The sequence below is a fragment of the Leptonychotes weddellii genome, chromosome 8, assembly GCF_054177405.1.
Source record: "Leptonychotes weddellii isolate Sample4059 chromosome 8, ASM5417740v2, whole genome shotgun sequence".
Taxonomy (NCBI): Eukaryota; Metazoa; Chordata; class Mammalia; order Carnivora; family Phocidae; genus Leptonychotes; species Leptonychotes weddellii.
The window spans coordinates 31,492,480-31,514,388 of NC_138376.1; the positions used below are offsets into that span (position 1 = coordinate 31,492,480).

Here is a 21,909-nt window from a genome sequence, read left to right on the forward strand (position 1 = left end):
GGGGCGCCTGGGTGGCTCAGTCGTTAAGCGTCTGCCTTCGGCTCAGGTCATGGTCCCAGGGTCCTGGGATCGAGCCCCACATCGGGCTCCCTGCTCGGCAGGAAGCCTGCTTCTCCCTCTCCCACTCCCGCTGCTTGTGTTCCCTCTCTCGCTGTATCTCTCTCTGTCAAATAAATAAAAAATCTTTAAAAAAAAAAAACAAAAAAACAAACAAAAAACATCCCATTGTAAAACACAACCCCACGATCTGAAATAACGTGTGTGCGCGTGCACACGCACGTGTTAAAAAAAAAAGTTGCTGGGGCGCCTGGGTGGCTCAGTCGTTAAGCGTCTGCCTTCGGCTCAGGTCATGATCCCAGGGTCCTGGGATCGAGCCCCGCATCGGGCTCCCTGCTCATCAGAAAGCCTGCTTCTCCCTCTCCCACTCCCCCTGCTTGTGTTCCCTCTCTCGCTGTGTCTCTCTCTGTCAAAAAATAAATAAAATCTTAAAAAAAAAAAAAAGTTGCTAAGTACAAAAAGCAATCCATGTAGATTATGACCATAGATATAGAAAGTGAATTTGCAAATGTCCAGGGATTAGAAGGGAGCAGAACCATGGAGAAGATTCAGCTGGAATGCCAGGACTACATGTGGGTTTTTGTTTTGTTTTGTTTTTTTACTTTTTGGTACTGTGCTCTGCTGGTAGGTCATTTGTTTTAACTGAAAATTCCATAGATAATAAAGAACATAATATGGAAAGCATTTTCTTTTAAAGAGTCCTAGAGGGGAGAACCTGGAGATTCCTATTTTAGAGCCACTTCCGCCACTAACCTTTTGTGAGACCATGGAGCTATCCTGAGCCTCAGTCTCTCTGTCTGTACAATGGGAGGATGGGATCCGGTACTCAGGGGTGGTTTCACATCCAGTTAAAATGCTCGTTGGCTGGCAGAGTCGGGGCAGAACAACAAATAAGGCTGTCTGGCACCTCCAGTGTGACAAGGTTACTCTGGCTCCGAGGAGAGAGTGAGAAAGGGCATTTAGTAAGCATTTCCCGGGCACACCAGGACCTGTGCCTGGGCTGCAGGAGCTTCAAAAACATTCCAGATCAGTTCATACCTCCAGGAGTCAGCACAGCCCCACATACTTCTCACGGGCTCTGCAGACCAACCCTTGAGCTGGGACTTGGAGCCCTGGGTGCTTTTCTCTGGGAGCTCACCTGGGTCCCGCTTACCTCCAGCTCTCCCTGAGGTCTGGAAGCCACTGAGCATCTCTTCTGTGTCAGGCATGGGGCCGAGTGGATCGCACTGTTAACCTACTACCATCATCAGCACCACAGGGGATGGGACAATACACTCATTTTGTTGATGGAGAAAAGACTTTAAGTGATGTTTACTCCTAGTCTATGACCAATCAATTCTGCTCTTAGGACTATGCCCCAGAGTAGCCACCCAGGTCCACAGAGGGCCAAGGACGTGATCGCATTGTGGTGTTGTCTGCGGGGATGGGGAGTGGGAGGCCCCTGGGGGTCCTGGGGGAGAGCAGAGACATAAAACATGCATTGTGTGGGCTACATCTCGGTGGGAAGTGAGGAACCAGATGCTGGATCTTAAAAACAGTGGGGAGCCATCCAAGGTAAACAGAATGAGATCTAAAACACACCATGCCACTTATGTAAATGAAAATAACCTGCACTCAAAACAATAATACATATATTTAGTAAGAATATATGAACAAGAAGATGCTCATTAAGTACATTAGGATGGTTGCCTCTGGCCGAGGCGGGTGGGGAATGTGGTTAGAACCTAGAGATGAAGGGGGAAAATTAATGTGAGAGAGGAGGCCTCTGGAGACCAGGGATGATAACGCACCATGAACAAGGCGTATGAATAACTCAGCCCTCTGTACTTGAAGTCCAACAAAGGAAAAACAAGGAAGGATCAGAGAGGTCAAGTAATTTGTCCAAATCACACAGCAGGCAAGGAGGGGTGTAAAGAATGTCCAAATAACCAGGCCTACGTAGAGGAAAGCAGTGGGAGGACACTCAGGCAGCAGGGAGGCGGGGGGTGGGCGGCTGTGTGTGGCAAGGTGTGTGGGTGCTGGGTGAGTTTCCTGTGCTGCAGGTCAGCCATGGACTTCACCAGCGCTCCCCATCTTCTCAAGTGCCCACTGAGGAATACAGGTCAGTCCTTACCCTCCAGGAAATTTGATGATGAATAAAATGAGATGATGCTTGGAGTGTGGCAGAGAAGTCAGAGAAAGGTGGTTTTCCAGGAGGCAAGAGTGAATCGGTGTGGTCTGGGGTTTAGAAATAATAATAATTCCCCGCACCTACCTTGCAGCAGGCACTGCTCTAAGCTCACGTGGAGGTGGTTGGGGGGTGCACAACAAGCCTTCTAGGTGGATTCTATTATCAGCTTCACTTTGCAGATCAGGCAGAGACAGGCTAAGTGATTCAGGCAAGTCACATAGCTGAGCAATAGCACGTGCTGGGATTTGAACCCAGGCAGAGTGGGTCCAGAGGCCATGATTTTTTTTTTTTTTAAGATTTATTTATTTATTTGAGAGAGGACGGGCAGAGGGAGAAGGAGAAGAGACTTCCCCCTGAGCATGGAGCCCGATTCGGGGCTCGATCTCACCACCCTGAGATCGTGAAGTGAGTGGAAACCAGCCTGGGCTGGGGACACTCCTGGCAGGGTCCAGGCCTATGTTCAGTCGTGGGGGAGAGGCCCCTATCTGAAGTCCTCAGGATGAGATTCAATTCACCTTCCTTCAAATGTCCAAGATGGAGAGACCGGACATCCTCATTGTGCACATACAGAAACTGAGGCCCAGAGAGGCCATGGGACTCATTTCAGGCCACCCAGCATCCAGCCCAGCAACCCCCCTTGGGCTGAGGCAAGGTGTAGAGTGTGCTACGCTGTGGTGCCCTGCTCCCCCGAAACCCTGCCTGCCTCCTGGGCTCCTTCCTGACGGCTGCCTCTGGCCCTGGGCTGGGAGCCGGGCCACTTTCCCCAGACCACCGAGCCAGCCACACCATCCAGAACGCCATGTTCCCACCTTCCCGCCCTCTCTCAAGCAAGCTATCATTGCCCCAGAGCCTTGGAAATCCCTGATCAGAGGCTCCGAGAGGGTAAGCCCTGTTGCCACTCCTCCTGCTCCCTCTTCCCCGCCCGCCTCCCCTCCTGGGCCCTCCCAGCCTCTCAGAAATTAGGGGTCATTACCATCAGGGTGTGAGATCTGAGCAGTGCACATGTCATCAACACCCCAGCTCCTGATCTGCCATAGGGCCCCAAAGTCCACCCCGTAACTAGCAGTCAGTGCTGACACAGTACCAGGAAGGAAACCAGTCCCGGACCCAGCCCAAGCCAGTGTGGCAAAAGGCAGGAAGTTGCTGGCTTGTTCTATCTCCCTCCCCTCTCGCCCCAGGGAGAAGCCCAGGCCCCTTCCTTCATGTGGGATTTCAGACACGTTCCTGGAAGGTGCCTCCTGAGTCTGGTGTTGGGAGGGTCTGGTGTTCGAAGACGGGGACAGAATGGCCCATTCAGCCGCCTACCCATCAATCCAGTTACCTGCCCGCACATAATAATAGCTCATAGTGCTTACTCTGTGCCAGGCACCATCCTGAGTGCTCTGCCCATCCCTAGTAGGTAGAGACCTGTAGTCCTCCCGTTTTCCAGATGAACGAACAGAACTACAGAGAAAGTCAACTACTTGCCCAAGGTCAACAACAGGAAAATGGTAGAGCCAGATTCAAGCTCAAGGAGCCTGACTCTTGGGCCTCTGCTATCCCATCCTCTACAGCACAACCATCCACCCATGTAGCCATTTACCGACCACCTGTCTATCCTTTTATCCGCGGCCACCCTGCTCAGCCACCTGTCTATGGAACAGCACACGCAAAGGCTTGGGGTGGGAAGAGCAGGGCATGTTTAAGAAATTAGCTACTGCATAGAGTGAGGGACAACATAGCAAGAGATGAGGCTCAAGAGGTGAGCAGGGCTCAAATCAGGGGCGTCTGCCCATCCACTGTCTATCTACCTATCAACACTCATCCTCCTGCCCATCCACTCTCTCACTCCTCTGTCTGTCCAGGCCTCCCTCCAGCCATCATCTCGGTAATTTGGAAGGCAGAGAGAGAGAGAGGGAGACAGAAAGAGAAGGGAGAGTTGGCTGGGTGCCTTTCCTCCCTGCCAGTAATTTCTTATGACCTGTTGGGGGCCTGGGGGGAACATTAGGATTTCTAGAGGTACCTGAATAACTGGGAGAATTTCCTCCTCTCTCTGTTCACCTCAGTACCCACAATTCACAGGTCCTGAGAGATTGTGGGAAGAGAGCATTGCAGAGTGGGTCAGTGCAAGGTGAAAAGACCCTTCCAGGCCTCGAAACTTCAGCCCCCAGCCCTGCCCCTGTGTCTCCTTAGGAAGACAGAAGGAATTGTCAAAGAGGTGTCACAATGCCCCTGCCTATGCAAATTTGCCCTCCCCACCCCTGGGCACTCCTAGTATTTCCCAAGGGTCCCTGGGTGACTCTGGAGCCCCCGACCACCAGAAATCCACCTCACCAACAAGAAAGGCCCTGGTCAAGGATGTGCCAGGGGGGATGACATCACAGGGCTACCCAAGGGCATTAAGAAGTTTGACTGACAGGAGAGCGTACGAAGACCCCAGCCTGGCCCACCCGTGTGACTGAGAGCTGGGAGCCTCCTTTGTTTTTTTTTTTTTTTTTTATTTTTTTAAAGATTTTATTTATTTATTTGAGAGAGAGAGAATGAGAGACAGAGAGTATGAGAGGGGGGAGGGTCAGAGGGAGAAGCAGGCTCCCTGCCGAGCAGGGAGCCCGATGTGGGACTCGATCCCGGGACTCCAGGATCACGACCTGAGCCGAAGGCAGTCGCTTAACCAACTGAGCCACCCAGGCGCCCTGGGAGCCTCCTTTGTAACAAGCAGCAGTGATAGCCGAAGTTTACTGAGCTCTCAAGAGGTCTAGGCACTTTATGTTGAATGTCTCATGAAATCTTCATGGTAACCCTATGAGGCAGATACTTTAGTTGTTCCCACTTTATAGGTGGGAAAACTGAGGCACAGAGTATTATAAAGTTCCAAAGGATCGGCTACCCAGGGTGAGCGGTGAAGTTGGAATTTGAACCCCAAGCCGCCGTGCTAGACAGCCTCACGAGGACGCTAAGGCCCAGGCTGGGCCTCCTCATAGGCTCCCTTCCCAGCCCCTCTGCCCCACAGCAGACCAACCTGCTCTCGCAAAGATGAGCGTGTTCGAAACCTCCAGGTTAACTGCGGGAGGAGACCGATCATAATGACTATTTGCATTATGCTCCCACAGTTCCCACACTCACTGCTCCCCCACAGCATGCTGGTGAAGGAGAGAGCCTTATTATCCTCATGTTGCCAACAAGGCAACCAAAGCTCAAGGAGGTTTGGAGACTCGCCCAAGGTTGCCTGACCTATAAGGGCAGAGTGAGGCCCTGAGTTCAGACCTTCGCGCTCCAGAGCCCAGGCACATTCCACAGGACCAGGTGCCCTGGGAGGCCTCACCCGCTGTCTCACCCAGTGCTATTTGCATTTCAAGAGGGCACCAGGCCTTCCCCCCATGAGTGAGGTGCTAATGGTGGAAACATCAGGCTCAGGCTAGCCTAGCGGATGTGCCAGGGGCCTGAAGTATTTGAGAGGATAGTGTCTTCCCAGACCTGCAGAAATACCCCATATGAGGTCTTCAGGTCTTACTCAGAAAGCCCCACTCTTGACTCACCCTCTTCCCCATTGTAAATCCTGGTAGAAGGGACACACACAGAGATGTGGGTATATAAAAGGCCTTGGTAGGGTCTGCCTCTGGGGATGGGGCTCAGCGAGGGAGAGGTCTGTTCAGCTTCCTTCTTTTGACTCCAACTGGAAATGCAAATAAACATAGGGTAGTGGGAGGGGACGGCCTGGTGAGACCCTCTACTTGACCTCTAGACTTCCTTGCCCCCTGGAATGGGAGGCTTTTTTTTTTTTTTTAAGATTTTATTTATTTCTTTGACAGAGAGAGACACAGCGAAAGAGGGAACCCAAGCAGGGGGAGAGGGAGAGGGAGAAGCAGGCTTCCCGCTGAGCAGGGAGCCCGATGCGGGGCTCGATCCCAGGACCCTGGGATCATGACCTGAGCCGAAGGCAGACGCTTAACGACTGAGCCACCCAGGCGCTGGAATGGGAGGCTTAAGTGCGGGCTGAGGGAAGCAGGTGGGGAGTTAGGGGTCTTCCTCAAAGCTCTCAAGCAGGCTCCTCAGCCTTGGCACTGCTGCCGTTGGTGCTGATATTCTGTATTGGGGGGCTGTGCTGGCACTGTAGGATATTGAGTGGCACCCCAACCTCTCCCCACTGGGTGCCAGGAGCATCCCCCCTGTGACAAGCAAAAATGTCTCCGGCCATGGCCAAATGTTTTCCCGGGGAGAAAAACAGTCCCGGTTGTGAACCACTTCTCTAAAGTCACACACATATGCATCCTCCCCACCCCACCCCCTGCTCCCCACCCCCCACCCAGTGCACTGACAGGAGAACCCGAGGGGATGGGAGGAGAAGGTTAAATGAAACCAGATGTTAACCAGGAAAGTATGCATTCTGGCCCCACCCTCCCCCCAGAGCTGGCCAGTGCTGGGCCCTGGGCCGGTGATGGGGTGTTCTCAGCCCTCTGACGTTAGTCACCTGGAGCCTGGCTGGGCCCTTGGAAGGGGCAGGGCAAGGCTGGGCTGCCTGGGCTTCCCCTCCCTCCTCCCCCCTCCTTCTGTCCCGCCTCCTCCCTCTCCCCCTCCTCCCCAGTGTCTTGTCTTGCTCCTCCCTTTCCTCTTCTTCCTCCTTCCGGGGACTGTCCCTCTGCCCCAGTTTCTGTGGGGGCCTCATCCCTGGATGTGCTGAAGGCGCTGGGGGCCCCCCACCCCAGGGCCCCAAATGTTGCGGTAGCAGCCACTAGAGCAGAGATGACAGGTGGACCCAGGGCAGGAGGGCCCCTGAGGCAGGGCCTGGCTGGACCAGAGAGAGAGGGGACCGTTCCAGCCCTGGTTCCCGCACTAACTAGTCTCAGCGGTGGGACTTCTGCCACCTCACCAACGACGTGAACTCAGACAAATGCCTCCATGTCTCCGAGCCTCATTTTCCACATTTGAGAAATGGGAGGAACATCTCCAATGGCTCTTAGGAGCTTTTGTGGAGCCGAGTGGCTAGTGCCTGGCGCTTGGTAGATGCTCAGTCCCAATTAGCAACTGTCGCCCTTCCCTCTGTGGGTCTCTGGTCAGAACCCCTCCCCCCCCCCCCCCGGCCATTCTGAAAGCATATGCCTCTGTCACTCCTGACACCAACCTCCTGAGCCTGAGGCCAAGACTGAAGGTGGGGGGCTCTGCGGGTCCTCCTCTCCACGGCCATGGGCTGAGCCCTTCTGCAATGTCAAGAGGACCAGAACCCCACATCCTCAGAAGCACACTTAATACACTAAACTTCCTGCAGGGTCCGGCACTGCCCCACAACAAAGAATTCTCAGCACCCAGTGTCTGTGGTGCTGAGGGCAGGAAGCCCGGCTCTACAGGGCTTTATGTGTGTGTTTCTATGTGCATTATTTGCACACTCAGAGCCTGGCCTATAAGAGGAATCATTTCGAATGAATGGAGTGACTGAATGAAGCCAATGATGCCGTATCGTCAGCTCTGCTAAGAGAGGGTAACGCCAAAATCCGGCCTTCAAAACCCCACAGCATTCCTGCCGAACTGGGAGATCTGGCTGCCCTTCCCTTCCCTGCTCCCCTGCTGCCCTTGACCAAATGTGGGCAGAGATGACTTGGCAGACCACGGCCCCCCGTGGAGTGGACATAGTAGGCGTAGTGGAGTATGGCGTGTGGCCCGTGGGGTCAACCAGGCCTGGGTTCGGTCCTAGCCTGGTTCCTTACCAGCTACCTGCCCCTAAATGGGGGACTACCCTCCTTACTACAGTTTGCTCCACTATAAATAGGACTAAGAATAATATCTTCCTTAAAGGGTAATGTGAGGGTTAGAAGAGATGATCCACGTAAAGAGTTTGGCGCTGTGCTCACAGAGCGATTGTTGATTACTGGCTTCAGAGCCCATTTCCGGTGTTGCCCCTCTGCTGGTAACAGCCCCCCCCTGCCCCCCCGCCCTCGGCGCTAGTCGCTGAACCCAGAAGATTCTGGGAAGTGGGAAGATTGCTGAACACTTGGCCGCCCTTCTCTCCAGCTCTGCCGTGTGCCGTCTATGGGGTAAGCCCCAGGGATACAAAGGCAACTAGGATGCGGTCCTGAACACTGGGAGCCGTTTACAGGCTGTTGGAACATTGGCAGGAGCCTGGAAGCACCGGGATTTGGGATTGGGATGAGGCCAGCACAGCAATCAGGGCAGCGAGAGAGGTACAGAAACATTCTGGGCCCTTGCAGACTCAGACTTAGCTCCTCCTCAAAATGTGCACTTGCCTCCCCCTTGTCCCAGCCTAGCAAAGGACTACATCCCGAGAGGAGGGCCTGAAGGCACAGAGGAGGGTGAGATCGGAGCAGGGGCTGCAGTACCAGAGGCTTCCTGGAGGAGGTGTCAAGAGGGCTTCTGGCTTGGAAGGAGAGGAAGGATTTCGAAAGGCAAGGCTGACAACACACACATTCCTGGGGAGGAAATTTTAGCACCAAAGCCTGCTTGGGAGGAAAGCCTTGGGCAAGTGTGAGCTGGGCAAGTAGTTTGTAGACTAAATGCAAAAGAGCATGCAATATCTCTCGAGTACCAGGGATTTCCTCTGTAAGATGGCAGGGCTTCAAGTTCCAGAAGCTCTGTAGCTAGCGGTTCCCTCCCAGGTCCTTGTGGGCAAGAGGGCTGTGAGCCCGGGCAGAGCGGAAGTGGGTCCCCCTCACCGCTGTACCTGGAAGAGTAGGGGAGAGCCAACCCGACACACACGCCTCTCGTCCTCTGGGTTGTGCTGTCGTGTCTGTGAAGGTCCTTAGTGAAATGGGCATCCGGTGCCTAGGAGACGGTGTGGGGGTCAAAGATGAACCAAACACTTGAGTCATGAGAGTAGCAACGGAGGAGGAAATAAATGTCACTAGACGTGATCGGTGTGGCAGTGGGGGCCTCCTTGAGGAGTAGACCTCCATGCCCCATCAGCCAAGAGTGGTGATTATCAAGACCCGGCATTGTCACCTCATAACGATGAGAGGCGTTCTAAAATAGAATGGGCTGGCTGGTCGGAAGGGGGAGTACCTCTTGCTAGAATCCAGTTCAACCGAACCAACATTTATTGAGTGCTCACCAAATGCCTTGTTCTGCAGTGAAACAAGGAGTAGGATTTGGGAGGCTGTTATGTCACGGGTAAGGGTGAGAGAGCATTGCCCTTAAGGAGCTCACAGCCAGACAGGAAAGAGACTCTCCCTTATGGATGCGGAGGAGGGCATGCTGGGCTGGGGGAACCACCTGAGCAAAGGCCCGGAGGCCTGGAAGGACCAGGTGCCACCAGGGGTGATGCTCAGGCGGCCTGGCTAGAGCACGAGGTAACGGGAGCCCCGTCCTTAACGTCCTTGCCTTCCAGGCTGGGGGCCTTGAGATGTCTGTTCTGGGCAGTAGAGAGCGAAAGATGCTGTGAGGGGGGGAGCTCTATGATCTGGCCATTGATATGGAAAGATTCATTTGGTGTGAGTGTGAAGCCCAGGCCGAGAGGCCCGAGGCAGGCAGGCAGGAGAACTTGGTGGGAAGCTGGAGTAACCCTGCAGGAGACAGGACGGAGGCCTGGTGGGAACAGTGGCAGAGGACCCAGATGGGAGCCAGGTGGAGGACACGGACAGACGGCCGGACGTGCGGGAGAGGGGTGAGGGGTAACGCTGCTCCTAGCCTCTGAGCTGGCAGAGGCCTCTCAGAAGCAAGCTGGGGTCTGCACAAGCTGGGGGCAGGTCAGGGGGCCCTGAAGGACATCCCCTTACCTGGAGCTGTCTGGCTGAATGGCCCGCAGAGCTGTCTCCGGGGTGGCTCTGGAAGCTTCTGATTGGCGGCACCTTCCCCCCTCCCACCCTTGGCCTTAGCAGTGGAAGCCCCAGTGTCTGATGCCTTAGCTCTCCCCTTCTCTCCTTCCGCCCAGGACTCAAAGAAACCTTCTGTACCCAACCAGGAGCCAGAGACACCATCGGGCAAAAAAGTGAAGTCTCCACACCCTGCCCTGTCCCGGTCGTGGAAGCAGGCCCGCGAGCAGACGCTGGTGGCAGCCTACACGCCGGTGGTGGTAGACCCGAGGGGGCAGAACCTGGACAAGCTCAGGTTCAACTTCTACACCTCCCAGTACTCCAGCTCCCTGAACCCCTTCTCCACCTTGCAGAAGCCGACCTGTGGCTACCTATGCCAAAGGGACACTGATCACACCCGCAAGCGCGTCGACGTGCCTCCTGCCAACCTGGCCTTGTGGCGCTCCTAGGCCCTGCCAGGCAGAAGCCCCCGCCTGCACCCTGCCCCCCGCAATCCCGGGTCCCAGGCGGCGGGGAGGGCTGCTTGCTCCAGGAGGGGCGGACCGAGCCTGGGCTGAGACAGCTGTGCCATGCCCAGTGTCAGTGATGACAAAGGGAGGTCTCTGTTCTTGGCAGCAATTAAAGTTCGTCCTTCCTTTCCCTGGCATCTGAAGGGGGGGGCTGTGGGCGGGTAAACTGAGGCCATAGGGGTGCTGTATAACAGGTCAAGTCCCGAGGTGCCTGAAGACTTGGAAGGACCTGATTCTCAGCCCCCTCTCCCCAAGGGTGGCCTCAACAGCCCCGGCAGAGCCTGAGTGCCAAGCAAAGCTGGTGCCGGTCACACCGTCCCCGTAGTCCAAGCTTGGCAACCCCTCCAAAGTCAACAAAGAGAAAAGTCAGCTGACTGCGCCCCCAGATTGGAGCAGCCACTGGAAAATGGGGGAGCAATTCAGGGGGAAACCCAGTCTCTGGGGGGGGCCTCCTCTGCAGCCCTAGTTTTATATCAAAGCGCCCCTCCTGACTGGTAGTTTGTTGATGGACAGATGGATTTGCCATCTTGTCTCTCCTCTGCTCCGGAGGAGCTGACCCTGAGGTTAGTCCGGCTCACAGGCCGTGTTTCATGAGGAAGAGCAATGAAGGCAGAGGGCGCTTGACCCCGGGCAGTGACCTGAGGGAGGCCCTGGCCGCTGAGGGCCCCAGCGGTGTGCTGGAAGCAGCTCAGATGGGCCTGCGGGGGGCCGGCTGTGGGCCTCTCCTCCCGACTCCACGCCGGTGACTTCACGTTGGCAACCACGTTGGAAACCAGCAAACGCCTGCAAACGGGGGTTTCTTCTTTCCAGGGAGCCAGTTGTCAAGTATCTGGCAGCACCCCACTGGGTGAATCCAGTTGGCTTCATTTCTAGGAGTCACCGCTCCTTCCAGGTGGGGCTGTGCAGCTAATGGAACATCCCTTTGGAGCATAAGAGTGTGGGGTGGGTGTGGGATGGAGGGACAGGATTCTGGAGACCCAGCACGCCCCTGAGGCATTGGCCAGGCCTCCCTGGAGGCCCTTCTCTGAAAAGAAGATGGTGGGTAGGGAAGAAGGACGTGAGCCCTCCTGCAGGTACCTCACAGTATAGAGTTTTTGTTTGTTTGTGGTACGCTCTCTCTCAAAAGCCAGAGGCTTTCCTCAAGCTGCCTGGTGATCCTTGGCTGGAAGCCGGCCATTTGACCTCTGTACCAGGTCGCTCCTGCCTGATTGTCTGTTGGTATTTGAGGAGTCAGCATGAGAAAGAGCTGGGGGTCTCTTCGTATGCCGATTCTTCCTTAACTCCCAGTTTCTAGAGCGACCCTTTTCTCTTCTCCAGCCTCTCGGGTCCAAGGTTCCAGAATAACCTCCAGCCAGGGGCAGGGGATGGATGCCCAGAGACGTCCATCCTGCTGCCCTGTGGAGGGCATCTGGGGGGCTTTCCACCTGTCCTCCTATTTCGGCCCCCGCCCCGTCCTGCACCCCAGCTTCTAGGGCACTTTCCGCACCCACCTCTGAGCCTGCCGAGTTCGGTGGCAAGTATAGGCCCCATGTCTGTACCATCCTCTGCATTCCCACCCTGCTCTTTCAAAGTGTTTGGGTTTCAACTTTCTGCACTGAGACAGTTACCCCTTGTCCATCTGCCTTCTGTTGTCCAGAGTTTTATTAGAACCTCTCACCTGCTGTCTTCTTTCTCTTTGTCTCTGTAGGTTGGTAGGTTTAAAAACGTTATTGCCATTTTCGTTGGATTTTGAAAAGCAGAGATAAAATTTTCAGTCTAGGTGTAAATAAAAGTTATACATCCACCCAATCATCCAACGGACCCTTGCTGAACACCCGAAGGCTGGGTCCGTAGGCTGCAAAAATGTCTAAGAACCATCTCTGCCCCCCCAAAACCTGAGAACCAGGTGGGGTGTAGTAGGGGACAGCGTTGGGGGGGGAGGTAGGGGCCCAGCATTTTCACTCCCTCAACTGACGCCTTTTCCTCTCCCCTGGAGAATGGTCTCCCCCTTGAGGTTCACCTTGGTAGAGCAGCCTTGATGGAAGCTTCCAAGGGACTTTTTAGTTTTATTATTTATTTATTTATTTATTTATTTATTAAAGATTTTGTTTATTTGACAGAGAGAGACACAGCGGGAGAGGGAACACAAGCAGGGGGAGTGGGAGAGGGAGAAGCAGGCTCCCCGCTGAGCAGGGAGCCCCATGTGGGGCTCGATCCCAGGACCCTGGGATCGTGACCTGAGCCAAAGGCAGACACTTAATGACTGAGCCACCCAGGCGCCCTCCAAGGGACTTTTTAAAAAGCTGGCCCAGGTCGCACATGGGTGTGGGCGGGATAGTTCCAGAAGGCAAAGACCGGGTGCCCAGAGCTCTGATCTGTTTCTGTGGAGGGGGAAAGTGGGGGACGGGCAGCCTTGGGCGGGGATCAGTCAGGCCTGGGATGGCTGCCCCTCCCATCTCTTCCCAGCCCAGCTTCTGCCTCCGCACACCTGCCCCACTCGCTCCTTCTCCTTGGCACCGTTCAGCCAGGTGGATCCTCTCACGCTGCTCTGGCACCTGCCCCAGGAGGGGTTCCTGCAGTTACAAACCAGCCTGGGGAAGCCACAGGGCCTCCCTCTGACGTGACACCACATCAGCTGCCCTCTGCCCCGCCATACCTCTCTTGTGTGGTCACCTTTTCTTGGAGGCCCCAGTGTGGACCCCAGCCCTCCTGACTTGGCATCCATGTCTGGGAGAAGAATGGAGAATGGGACTGAGAGAAGCCCCGGAAGGGGGAGACACTGGGCTCTGGAATGGGGAAGCTGGCGGATTTCATTCCCACCCTGGGTCCGAGAAAAAGGATGGGGGCCCCACACCCAAACGTACTGAGACCCCTGTCACTAGAATTGTCCATGCAGAAGGGCCACGGGGAAGATGCTGGAGTCGGGGCTGGAGGGCCCCCCTCCACCTCCACCCGGGGCCTTCCTCAGAGATTTAAAGGCTTAGCCTAAAAGCATGGTATTGAGGTGGAAAACTTTGGTTCCGCCACTTTGAATTTCTTTGAACCTCAGAATGATTTTTCTGTTCCCAGTTCCTCTGTGTCACGTGGAAATAATCCCACCCCACAGGGCCGTTGTAAGCCTCTTCTGCAAGCTTAGCATGGTGCCCTGAACACAGGAGATGTTGGATGGTAGATCCATCCTACTCTAGCCTTCTTTAATTCTTCCTTCAATCAAGCCCACGCGCATGCACTCACTCACCATTTTACTGCGCTCAAGCCTCTGTCAGCCAGGTGTTACCCTCAGAAAGGTAATTGAAGAGTGTTTAATGAGGGGAGTGTTTGCAGAGAAGGGGGTATCGCTGAGGGACTGGTGACATGCCCAGAGAGTGGCCACAGAGGGCAGCCCATCTTGCTTCCAAGCCTGAGCGGTAAAGGGAGGTGGCTTTGCCACAGGAGGCCAGGGAGAGTTTTCCTAGGAGCTATGGTTGAAGGTAGAAGAAACCAATGAGGGCCCCAACTGGGACCCAGTAGGGATGGCAGGGAACAGGTACCCAGCCTTCTCTGTCCTACTCCCAGCCAGTCTCCTTCCACTGCTTCCCAGTGGATGAACCACTGGGAGCCAGAGGGCAGGGGAGCCCGAGTGATCCAGTCCGCAGGGGTCAGCCTCCTGGAGCTCAGAGCACACAGAGAAAGCTGGAGAATGAGTAGGGAGGGGGCCAACAGGATAACCAGCAACACGACCGTGTGGAATTCCCGGTACTGGGTACAGTTTGGGTACAAGAGGTGAATAACACAGTGGCCTCTACCCTGAGTTCCCAAGGACAGGCTGACAATACACAGCTGCTTATAACGCAAGAAATAAATGAACATTATGTATGTTATCAAAGAAGTGTGGACGTTGTCATAGATGTGAAGGTGATCCCCGGGACTTCCATCTCCTGCTGTTCCTGCCTTGGCACAATCCTCTTCCTCTGAGGCTCAGGGAGACCCGTGACTCGCACCTCACTCACAGAACGTGGCAAAGGTAACGGGATGGCATATTGCCTTGGTTAGTGACCCTATAAACTTCCATTGTAGCAGATTGGAGAGAGATTCTCCTTGCTGGCTTGATGAAATAAGCAGCCACATTGAGGAGCCCCTGTAACAAGGAAATTTGGACAGCTTCTAGAAACTGTGGGCAGCCTCTAGGACCCGAGAGTGGCCTCCAGACAGTATCTAGCAAGAAGCCAGGGCCCTCAATCCGATAGCCAGGAAATGAATTCTCCCAACCACCTAAAGGAGGTGGATGTGGATTCTTCCCCAGTCAAGCCTCCAGATGCACACACGGCCCAGATGACACCTTGATCACAGCCCTTTGAGACGCGGGGCAGAGGACCCAGGGAAGCTATGCCCAGACTCCTGGCCCACAGCAACCGTGGGATAATGAAGGTGTAGAGTTGGCAGCTACTGACTTTGTGGTAATAGTTAAGCAGTGTAGGAAGCTAATATAACACGTAAGCAAACAGTGTGCTGAGGCAAGAAAAATGAATTCTGCCGAGACGGAAGGGCTCACGGGGGAGGGTGTGTCTGTGCTCACACAGGAAGGGTGGGGGGAGGATGTAAACTGGGAGCGATGGAAAGATGAGCTGTTACCTCATCCTCGAGCCCTTCAGCCCAAACCCCAAAGCCGAGAGGACTCCAAGGACAAGGATGTTAGCCTGGAGGAGAGCCCCCCGCCCGGGTTCACTGGAGGAGTGCTGCCCCGCCCCGGCCCCAGACCCAAGACACTCACCAGACAGCTCGATGGAAGCAGGCAGGCCCCAGCTCCCTCCCACCCTGGCCCAGTGTGCCCCGTGTTCATCACTTTAGGCAGAGGAGAAGCAAAGCAGTCTTATTTGGTATCTTTTTCAAAAACAGCTGTCCTCTGTTCTTGTGAGCCATATGTGTTCATTATAAACCACTTAAAAAATACAGGTAATTTTTCAGAAGCCAAGATTAAAATTTCACTGATGATGTCATGACCCAGATTTGAGCCTTGTTAACGTTTTGGCTGCTTCCTTCTAGTTACAGGTCTCATGAACACAACAGTGTTGTGTGGGAGGGACAACCCTCATCCTAGGCGGGCCCCTAGGCTTAGCCTGGGAACATTCCAGGACGAGCAGTAGCAGCTCACCATGCACCTGTGTGCTGGTGCCCTCATTCACACACACACACACACACACACACACACACGTTCCCCAGGCCACTAGGCACACACTCAATGTCCCCCATCCCCATGGCCCTGGGCGGGGATGGTATCAAGTGTGGATCAAATGGAAGGTTGAATTCAGGCCTCCTGGGATGAGTCTCGGGGAATGTAAGAGTGTGGTCAGAAGAGGACCAGTGAGTGTGTGTGCCCATGGCTGTGAGTACCTGTATAGTGTTATGTAGGAGATTTCCCCTAGCTGCTCGGGACTCGTCTTGGAAGTCCACAAACTCTGCATCAGTCAGGTGCTCTCATATATTAACTATCCGTGGTGTGACCAGAACCCCTTAGTTGTGCTGGCCAGGTGCAGTGCACAGCCTGGATAACTGGACACAGCAGCCCTGTCAGGAGCCCACACTTGGCCCAGCTGTGGAAAAGGAACCAGCTCTATCTCATATGTACCTCAATTCCATGTCTGAGGGCAGGAACCAAAAGCATTGAGAACCCACTCAAAGCAGGAGAGGGGAATGGAGGTAACGGGATCAGAACAGTCACTGGCTGACTGGCTGGCCACCCATTCCGTCCTGGTAAGAAGGGATAAGGAGATTGCAAAATGGGTAAGAAAATCCTCTCACCTATCAGCTCAAGGCCATAATCCTGGGCCTCTGCTTCCCTAAGCTTTGTTCTATTTTCACTCCTCTTTCCTAGGAGCAGTCCCCATTGGCTGCAAGGGTTTAGCGGGGACTTAACGCCGGTTCTCCGGCATCTCCTGGATTTGGCCGTGGGCTTGCGCAGCCCCCCATTACCTTCGTCCCTCTGCTCACCACCTCCTGACATTTCCCTGCGCTGTCTGATTCATCAGACCCTCTTTGCTCAGCTTGGGAGGACTCTGGCCTGTGAGCGAGGAGGGCCCAGGGTTAGAAAGCCAAGCCGCCCTGGGGCAGGGGCCGCGGGGAGCAGGATCCATCCACCTCGGGCGCCGGCCCCGCGCAGGCCTGGGAGATGGGCAATGTGATGGACGGGAAGTCGGTGGAGGAGCTGAGCAGCACCGAGTGCCACCAGTGGTACAAGAAGTTCATGACCGAGTGCCCCTCTGGCCAGCTCACCCTCTACGAGTTCCGTCAGTTCTTCGGCCTCAAGAACCTGAGCCCGTCCGCCAGCCAGTATGTGGAGCAGATGTTTGAGACTTTTGACTTCAACAAAGTGAGCGGAGGCCTGGGTGGGGGGCGCTGGAGGCCTGGGCAGTGCAGGGCTGGGGGGCGCCAGGTGCCGGAACGTGGCGTCTGCCACAGGAGGGGGTGTGCTTCTCTGTGTATCCGGGGCTACGTTAGGGAGTCAACTGATCTCATGTTCATTGAGCACCTACTGTGAGTCAGGCACTGGGGTTCAGAAACAAACCAGGCCCCATCTGTGCCCTCACCTTCCAGGGGAAGACAGAGGGGTCCTTAGGTTAGTGTACATAGCCCACAGACCCAATCTAATGGCTTCCTCTGCCTCATCCACACACACGTCTCGGTTTACTCCAAGAACAAGTGTGAACACTTAGAAGACAGTCGTTGAGCACCTACTAAGTGCTGGGTGCTATGCCTGGAGCTTTTGCCCAGGCCCTTAGAGGCTCACAGGGTACAGGAGGAGAGGGAGTGGAGAGGAGAGAGCAGGGTGATAAGCCTCTGGCCCCGGCTGGCCTGGCTCAGGCAGGCCCATGTTACGTGGGTCGTCCCTGATGCTCTGTGGTCACCCGTGATGCTCTGGGGACAGGCCAGGCTGCCTGGTTGCTGGGACCTCCGGGCCACTCCCGACTCCAAAGTGCCCAATGACCTCAGCTCACCTCCTCTCAAGTGGGTCTGAATGAAGGTCTGCACGGTGGTCAAATGGTACTCTCCCTGAGTCATCACTGGGACACGGGGTGAGGACTTCCTGATCAGCTAGAGGGGTACCGGGGCAGGGGCTGGGCACAGTGAGTTAGGGCCCTTAGTTTTCATCAGCTGGGTGGCCGTTCACCCAGCATTTCCCCCCCCCACCATCCTCAGCTCAGTACCCGCATCTGCCATGGATGTTGAGAGCATGAGTCAAGATGTTTGTTGGTTTCAAGAGCAAATCTTCCATTTATTTGGAGCAATTCAGTCAAGATGCAGTGGCAGAAGGACCCAAATCTACAAACCTGTCTCCCCACCCCACGGGGCCCCACTCAGGATGTGATGATGCTCTACCATGCATCCACTTCAAGCTGGCGACAGGCTGCCCAGAGCTTTCTCGGCCCCCTTCACTGCCCAGAGGGTCCAAACACCACTGTGGGCAGGGCTTCTAAGGACAGCTAGGGCTCAGAGGCTATTTAAAACTCACTAATATTTAGGGCCAAGGGGCCAAAGCAGATTATGGGCTTTGAGTCCCAACCTCAAGGGCAGCATTCTGGTGCCCAGTGGCTTTCCTTGGTGGGGGGCGTTGCTGGGGAGCAGAGTACTGGCGCCCACGGCTTGGAGACCAGAAGGGTTGGCATCAGCATGCTGGGCCCTCCAAGTGCTCCACAAGAAGGAGTAATTCCTGAACAGCAGGGAGGAAAGTAATGGTTGGGCCTCAATGCCTTATACCCAAACACGCAGCTTCTCACCTGCTAAGGAAACCCTTGGGATCAAGACACATCTCCAGAAGGACCCCCTAAAATCACATGTATGACAGCAGGGAGGGACAACCCAAAAACCCTGTATTTGCAAGCATCACCTCCACTGCCCCAAAGTTCCTTGATTACACCATGCACACCTTCACCTTATGGCCTTTGTGATGCTTGGGACCCTCTTCCTCCAGAATTCTGCTTGGCTCACACCTTCCCCTGCTACAAGTCTCTGCCCCAAATTCTCCTTCCCGCTGACACCTGCCCTGATTTCCTGGTTGAAACCTTGTTTAACTGGGGCTAGCCCCTGCCCCTGCATTTCCTGTCCTACCTTCCCCCCAACCAGAGCACGTCTCATCTTCCAAGACGTGCTGAATTACACTTAGCCACTATGTTTGTTGTCTGTCTCCCCCGCTGGAATGTGAGCTCCACGAGGACAGAGATTTTTGTCTGTCTGGTTCAGTGCTGTATCCCCAGGACCTAGAACGATGCCTGGACCACGGTAGGTGCTTAACAAGTATTTGTTATATGAGAAATCATGAGTTCTATGGGCGAATTCTGTGTTTTATAATGCACATTAATTTAAATACATAATTATTAAAATGAAGAGTGTCTTTGTAACTCTAAAAGGCCTCACATACACCAACGGTGTCAATCCCTTTTGGGCAATATTGCCTTCTACCCATTGTCCCGAGCAGAGAGCAGCGCGGCAGATCGGCAGAGAGATGGGACACCTGAGCGGGAAGTTAAGCAGGGCTGTGCAAACGATGGCCCGTGGGCCCATTTTTATGAATGAAGCTTTATTAGAACACACCACGCGCACTTGTTTGCACATCACCCAAACGGAAATATTTGCTATCTGGCCCTTTTCAGAAGACGTTGGCCAGCCCGCCCCTGAGTTAGCGGACAGTTGCATCCTGGTGGACTGTGCCAGGAGGGCAAGGTTGGGGGGTGCAGCAGCGTGATCGGGGAGTGTGCCCCAGGGGATAAGCACGTACTTTGCTTACTTCAAGGTTTTGTCTGGGCTTGGCCGTGCCCGGCACTCACACAAGTGCACACAAATCGATGTAAATCTTCAGCCCTGCCTCTGAGCGCCGGGTAGGATTTGGGCCACCTAGTTTCTAGCCAAGGCTTGCTCATTCATTGGTTACGGCGTCTAACTCCTCTCAGCTTCAGCTTTCATCTGAAAATGAGGACGAAAAATCCCCCCTCCCGGGGGGTCATGAGATTAAATGAGGAAAGCAAATAACACACTCAGCAGGAGGCACTAGAAAGAAGTGAGTATTGCTGTGTATCCTTACTGAATTTCACCCAAACCACAGTCTTGAAAAGCGGGCACTATCATTCCCAGTGTCCAGCTGAGGGAGCGAGGCTCAGAGAGGCTGACTTGTTCAAGGCCACATTCTCCTAAGATGTCAATTAGCTCTTTCTGGCACAAAAGCCCATACTTTTCCATTGCCCCCTTTTAGCCATTTAAAAAAAAAAATCATGAAAGTAATTTTGTACAGCTCACTGTAAACATTTCCCACAACAGAGAGAAAAAATGAGAAACAAAAGTGTCCTCGCTCTGTGTCCTCTTGCCCAGGAGAAGCCTCCTTGCCGTTTTTCTTGCTTCTCTGAGCATTGTGGCACGGGGGGCTTTGCTCTGTTCTGAGGACAACCCCGGGCAGGGGTCGGGCAAGGATCGAATGAGCTAAGGTGTATGTGAAAGCCTATGAGCACAGGGAAGCACCACACAAATGTTCAGTATGATACGACACCCAGTGTGGGGTTCCAGCTCATCGAGGCCTCACCTGAGGCCTAGGGCGGGCACAGAGCCAGATCTCAGAGGCTATCCTGCCCAGCCTCTGCCACATCTTTAATGACAGTGCTCCAGCCTCTGCTTGTATACTTTCAGTGACAGGCAGCTCATTACTGCACGAGGCTGGCCCATCCACCAGCGGCAAATCTGCCCGTTAGAGGTCTTCCTTCTGACCCCAAATGTGCCTCTGGGTAACTTCCCAGTTCCGGAGCCGGGGTTGTGAGTAAGTGGAGGAACAGGGGCTGGACTCCAAGTTCACACGCTCTTAGTGCAGGGCTCCTTTAGAGTGCTCAGCTTTTCTGCAAAACACAGGCTTCCCTCCTCCAGCCTCACTCAGCTTGGGGGCGAGATGGGCAGAGGCAGGCCTATGTTCCCCACTTCCCTGACCCCACTGGTGGGGCTGGCAGGGGCGGACAGCGGGTCAGCCTGTGAAATTTGGGGGACCCTGGAGAAATACCCCCTAAGCATGTCTTGTGCCACCCTCTCGTATGGCCGATCCCTCCCAGACTCAAGAGGCCATCACCTTTCCCAGGAAGCCTCCCTGAGCCTCTCCTCTGGCCTCTGTCCTGGCAGAGTTGTGCGATCTTGTTCTGTGATTCCATAATGTCCTGTCCAGACATGCTGTCACTGCATTACATCGTGATGGCATCCTGATCTCTCTAAGATTTTTATTTTATTTATTTGACAGAGAGAGACAGAGCCCAAGTAGGCAGAGCTGCAGGCAGAGGGAGAGGGAGAAGCAGGCTCCATCTGAGCAGGGAGCCCGATGCGGGGCTCGATCCCAGGACCCCGGGATCATGATCTGAGCTGAAGGCAGACGCCCAACGACTGAGCCACCCAGGCGCCCTAGTGATCTCTTTATAGAAACGATCATAGTAAGTGTAGTAACAATAAGAGTTAACATTTCCTCAGTGTTTACTAGATGTCAGGCAGTGTTGAGTACTTTAGATACATAAACTCGCTTAATCCCACCACAATCCCACAGAGGTAGGTACTACTATGACTGTTATAGATGAGGAAATCGAGGGCCAGAGACATTGAGTCCTTTGTCCCAGATCCCACAGCTTTGAGAGGGTGAAGGCAGGATTCAACCCTGCACCCCAGCAGGGTGCATCAGGACGGGGCTCATATCTTACTGAGTTCTGAAGCCTCTGTCTATCCCCGGCCGAACAAGGTGCTCAGTAAAGTTCGAAGAATAACGGGAAGAATAAGACAGGTGTTCCTTCCTCCCTTTCTACCCCCTGCCCTCTCCCCAGCTCGAAAACCACGCCTTTCCCCAGGGGTTCCGTTCCTCTTCCTCCACCTACACACACCTTCTTGCAACTGGAAGGGCTCCAGCTGGAGACTCACATGGGAGAAGCCAGTGACCGTTAGTACCAAAATGCCAGTGAAGAGAGAGCACACCCTAGGGGCGGGGGGGGCGGTTTACCAGAGATGCTGGCAGCCTCTGGGGCAGGCCAGGCGGGCTGCCTGGAGGCGGGGACAGAAGCGGAGGGACCCCGGCAGGAAGAGCGTGGGGCGCGGCTCAGCCTCTCCTGGGGCCTCTGGGGAGCGGGCTCAAGGCGGCTGCGCCTCTCGCCCAGGACGGCTACATCGATTTCATGGAGTACGTGGCTGCGCTCAGCCTGGTCCTCAAAGGGAAGGTGGAACAGAAACTGCGCTGGTATTTCAAGCTCTACGACGTCGATGGCAATGGATGTATCGACCGCGACGAGCTGCTCACCATCATCCGGGTAACTCCAGGTGCCGAGGGCCGGGCCGGGGCGGGGGCAGCGGCCCAGGCGGACCCGGAGCTGACAGCCCGAGGGCGGCCGGGCGGGGTGGCTCTTCAGCCGGCAGAATTGCAGTGTCAGAAGGGGACACGATTGGGACTGAGGGTCCGGCGCGGGGTGGGGGTGGGGGGCAG

The 21,909-nt window shown here is 54.8% G+C and overlaps 3 protein-coding genes across 3 annotated transcripts in view; all 3 read left to right on the plus strand.

The window, feature by feature from the left end:
* Window positions 1-21,909, plus strand: part of TOMM6 (translocase of outer mitochondrial membrane 6) — a 401,564-nt gene that overhangs the window by 278,691 nt on the left and 100,964 nt on the right. The window lies entirely within an intron of this gene.
* CIMIP3 (ciliary microtubule inner protein 3) lies at window positions 9,386-10,412 on the plus strand. Its single transcript, XM_081827552.1, has 2 exons — window positions 9,386-9,457; window positions 10,083-10,412. Exons 1-2 carry the CDS (start codon window positions 9,386-9,388, stop codon window positions 10,410-10,412), a joined length of 402 nt encoding a protein of 133 aa, XP_081683678.1.
* GUCA1A (guanylate cyclase activator 1A) overlaps window positions 15,530-21,909 on the plus strand; it is a 7,434-nt gene continuing 1,054 nt past the window's right edge. The window contains exons 1-2 of the mRNA XM_081827553.1: window positions 15,530-16,797; window positions 21,587-21,736. Coding sequence (XP_081683679.1) covers window positions 16,597-16,797; window positions 21,587-21,736 — 351 coding nt within the window. The 5' untranslated portion in view covers window positions 15,530-16,596. The remainder of the gene's footprint in view (window positions 16,798-21,586; window positions 21,737-21,909) is intronic.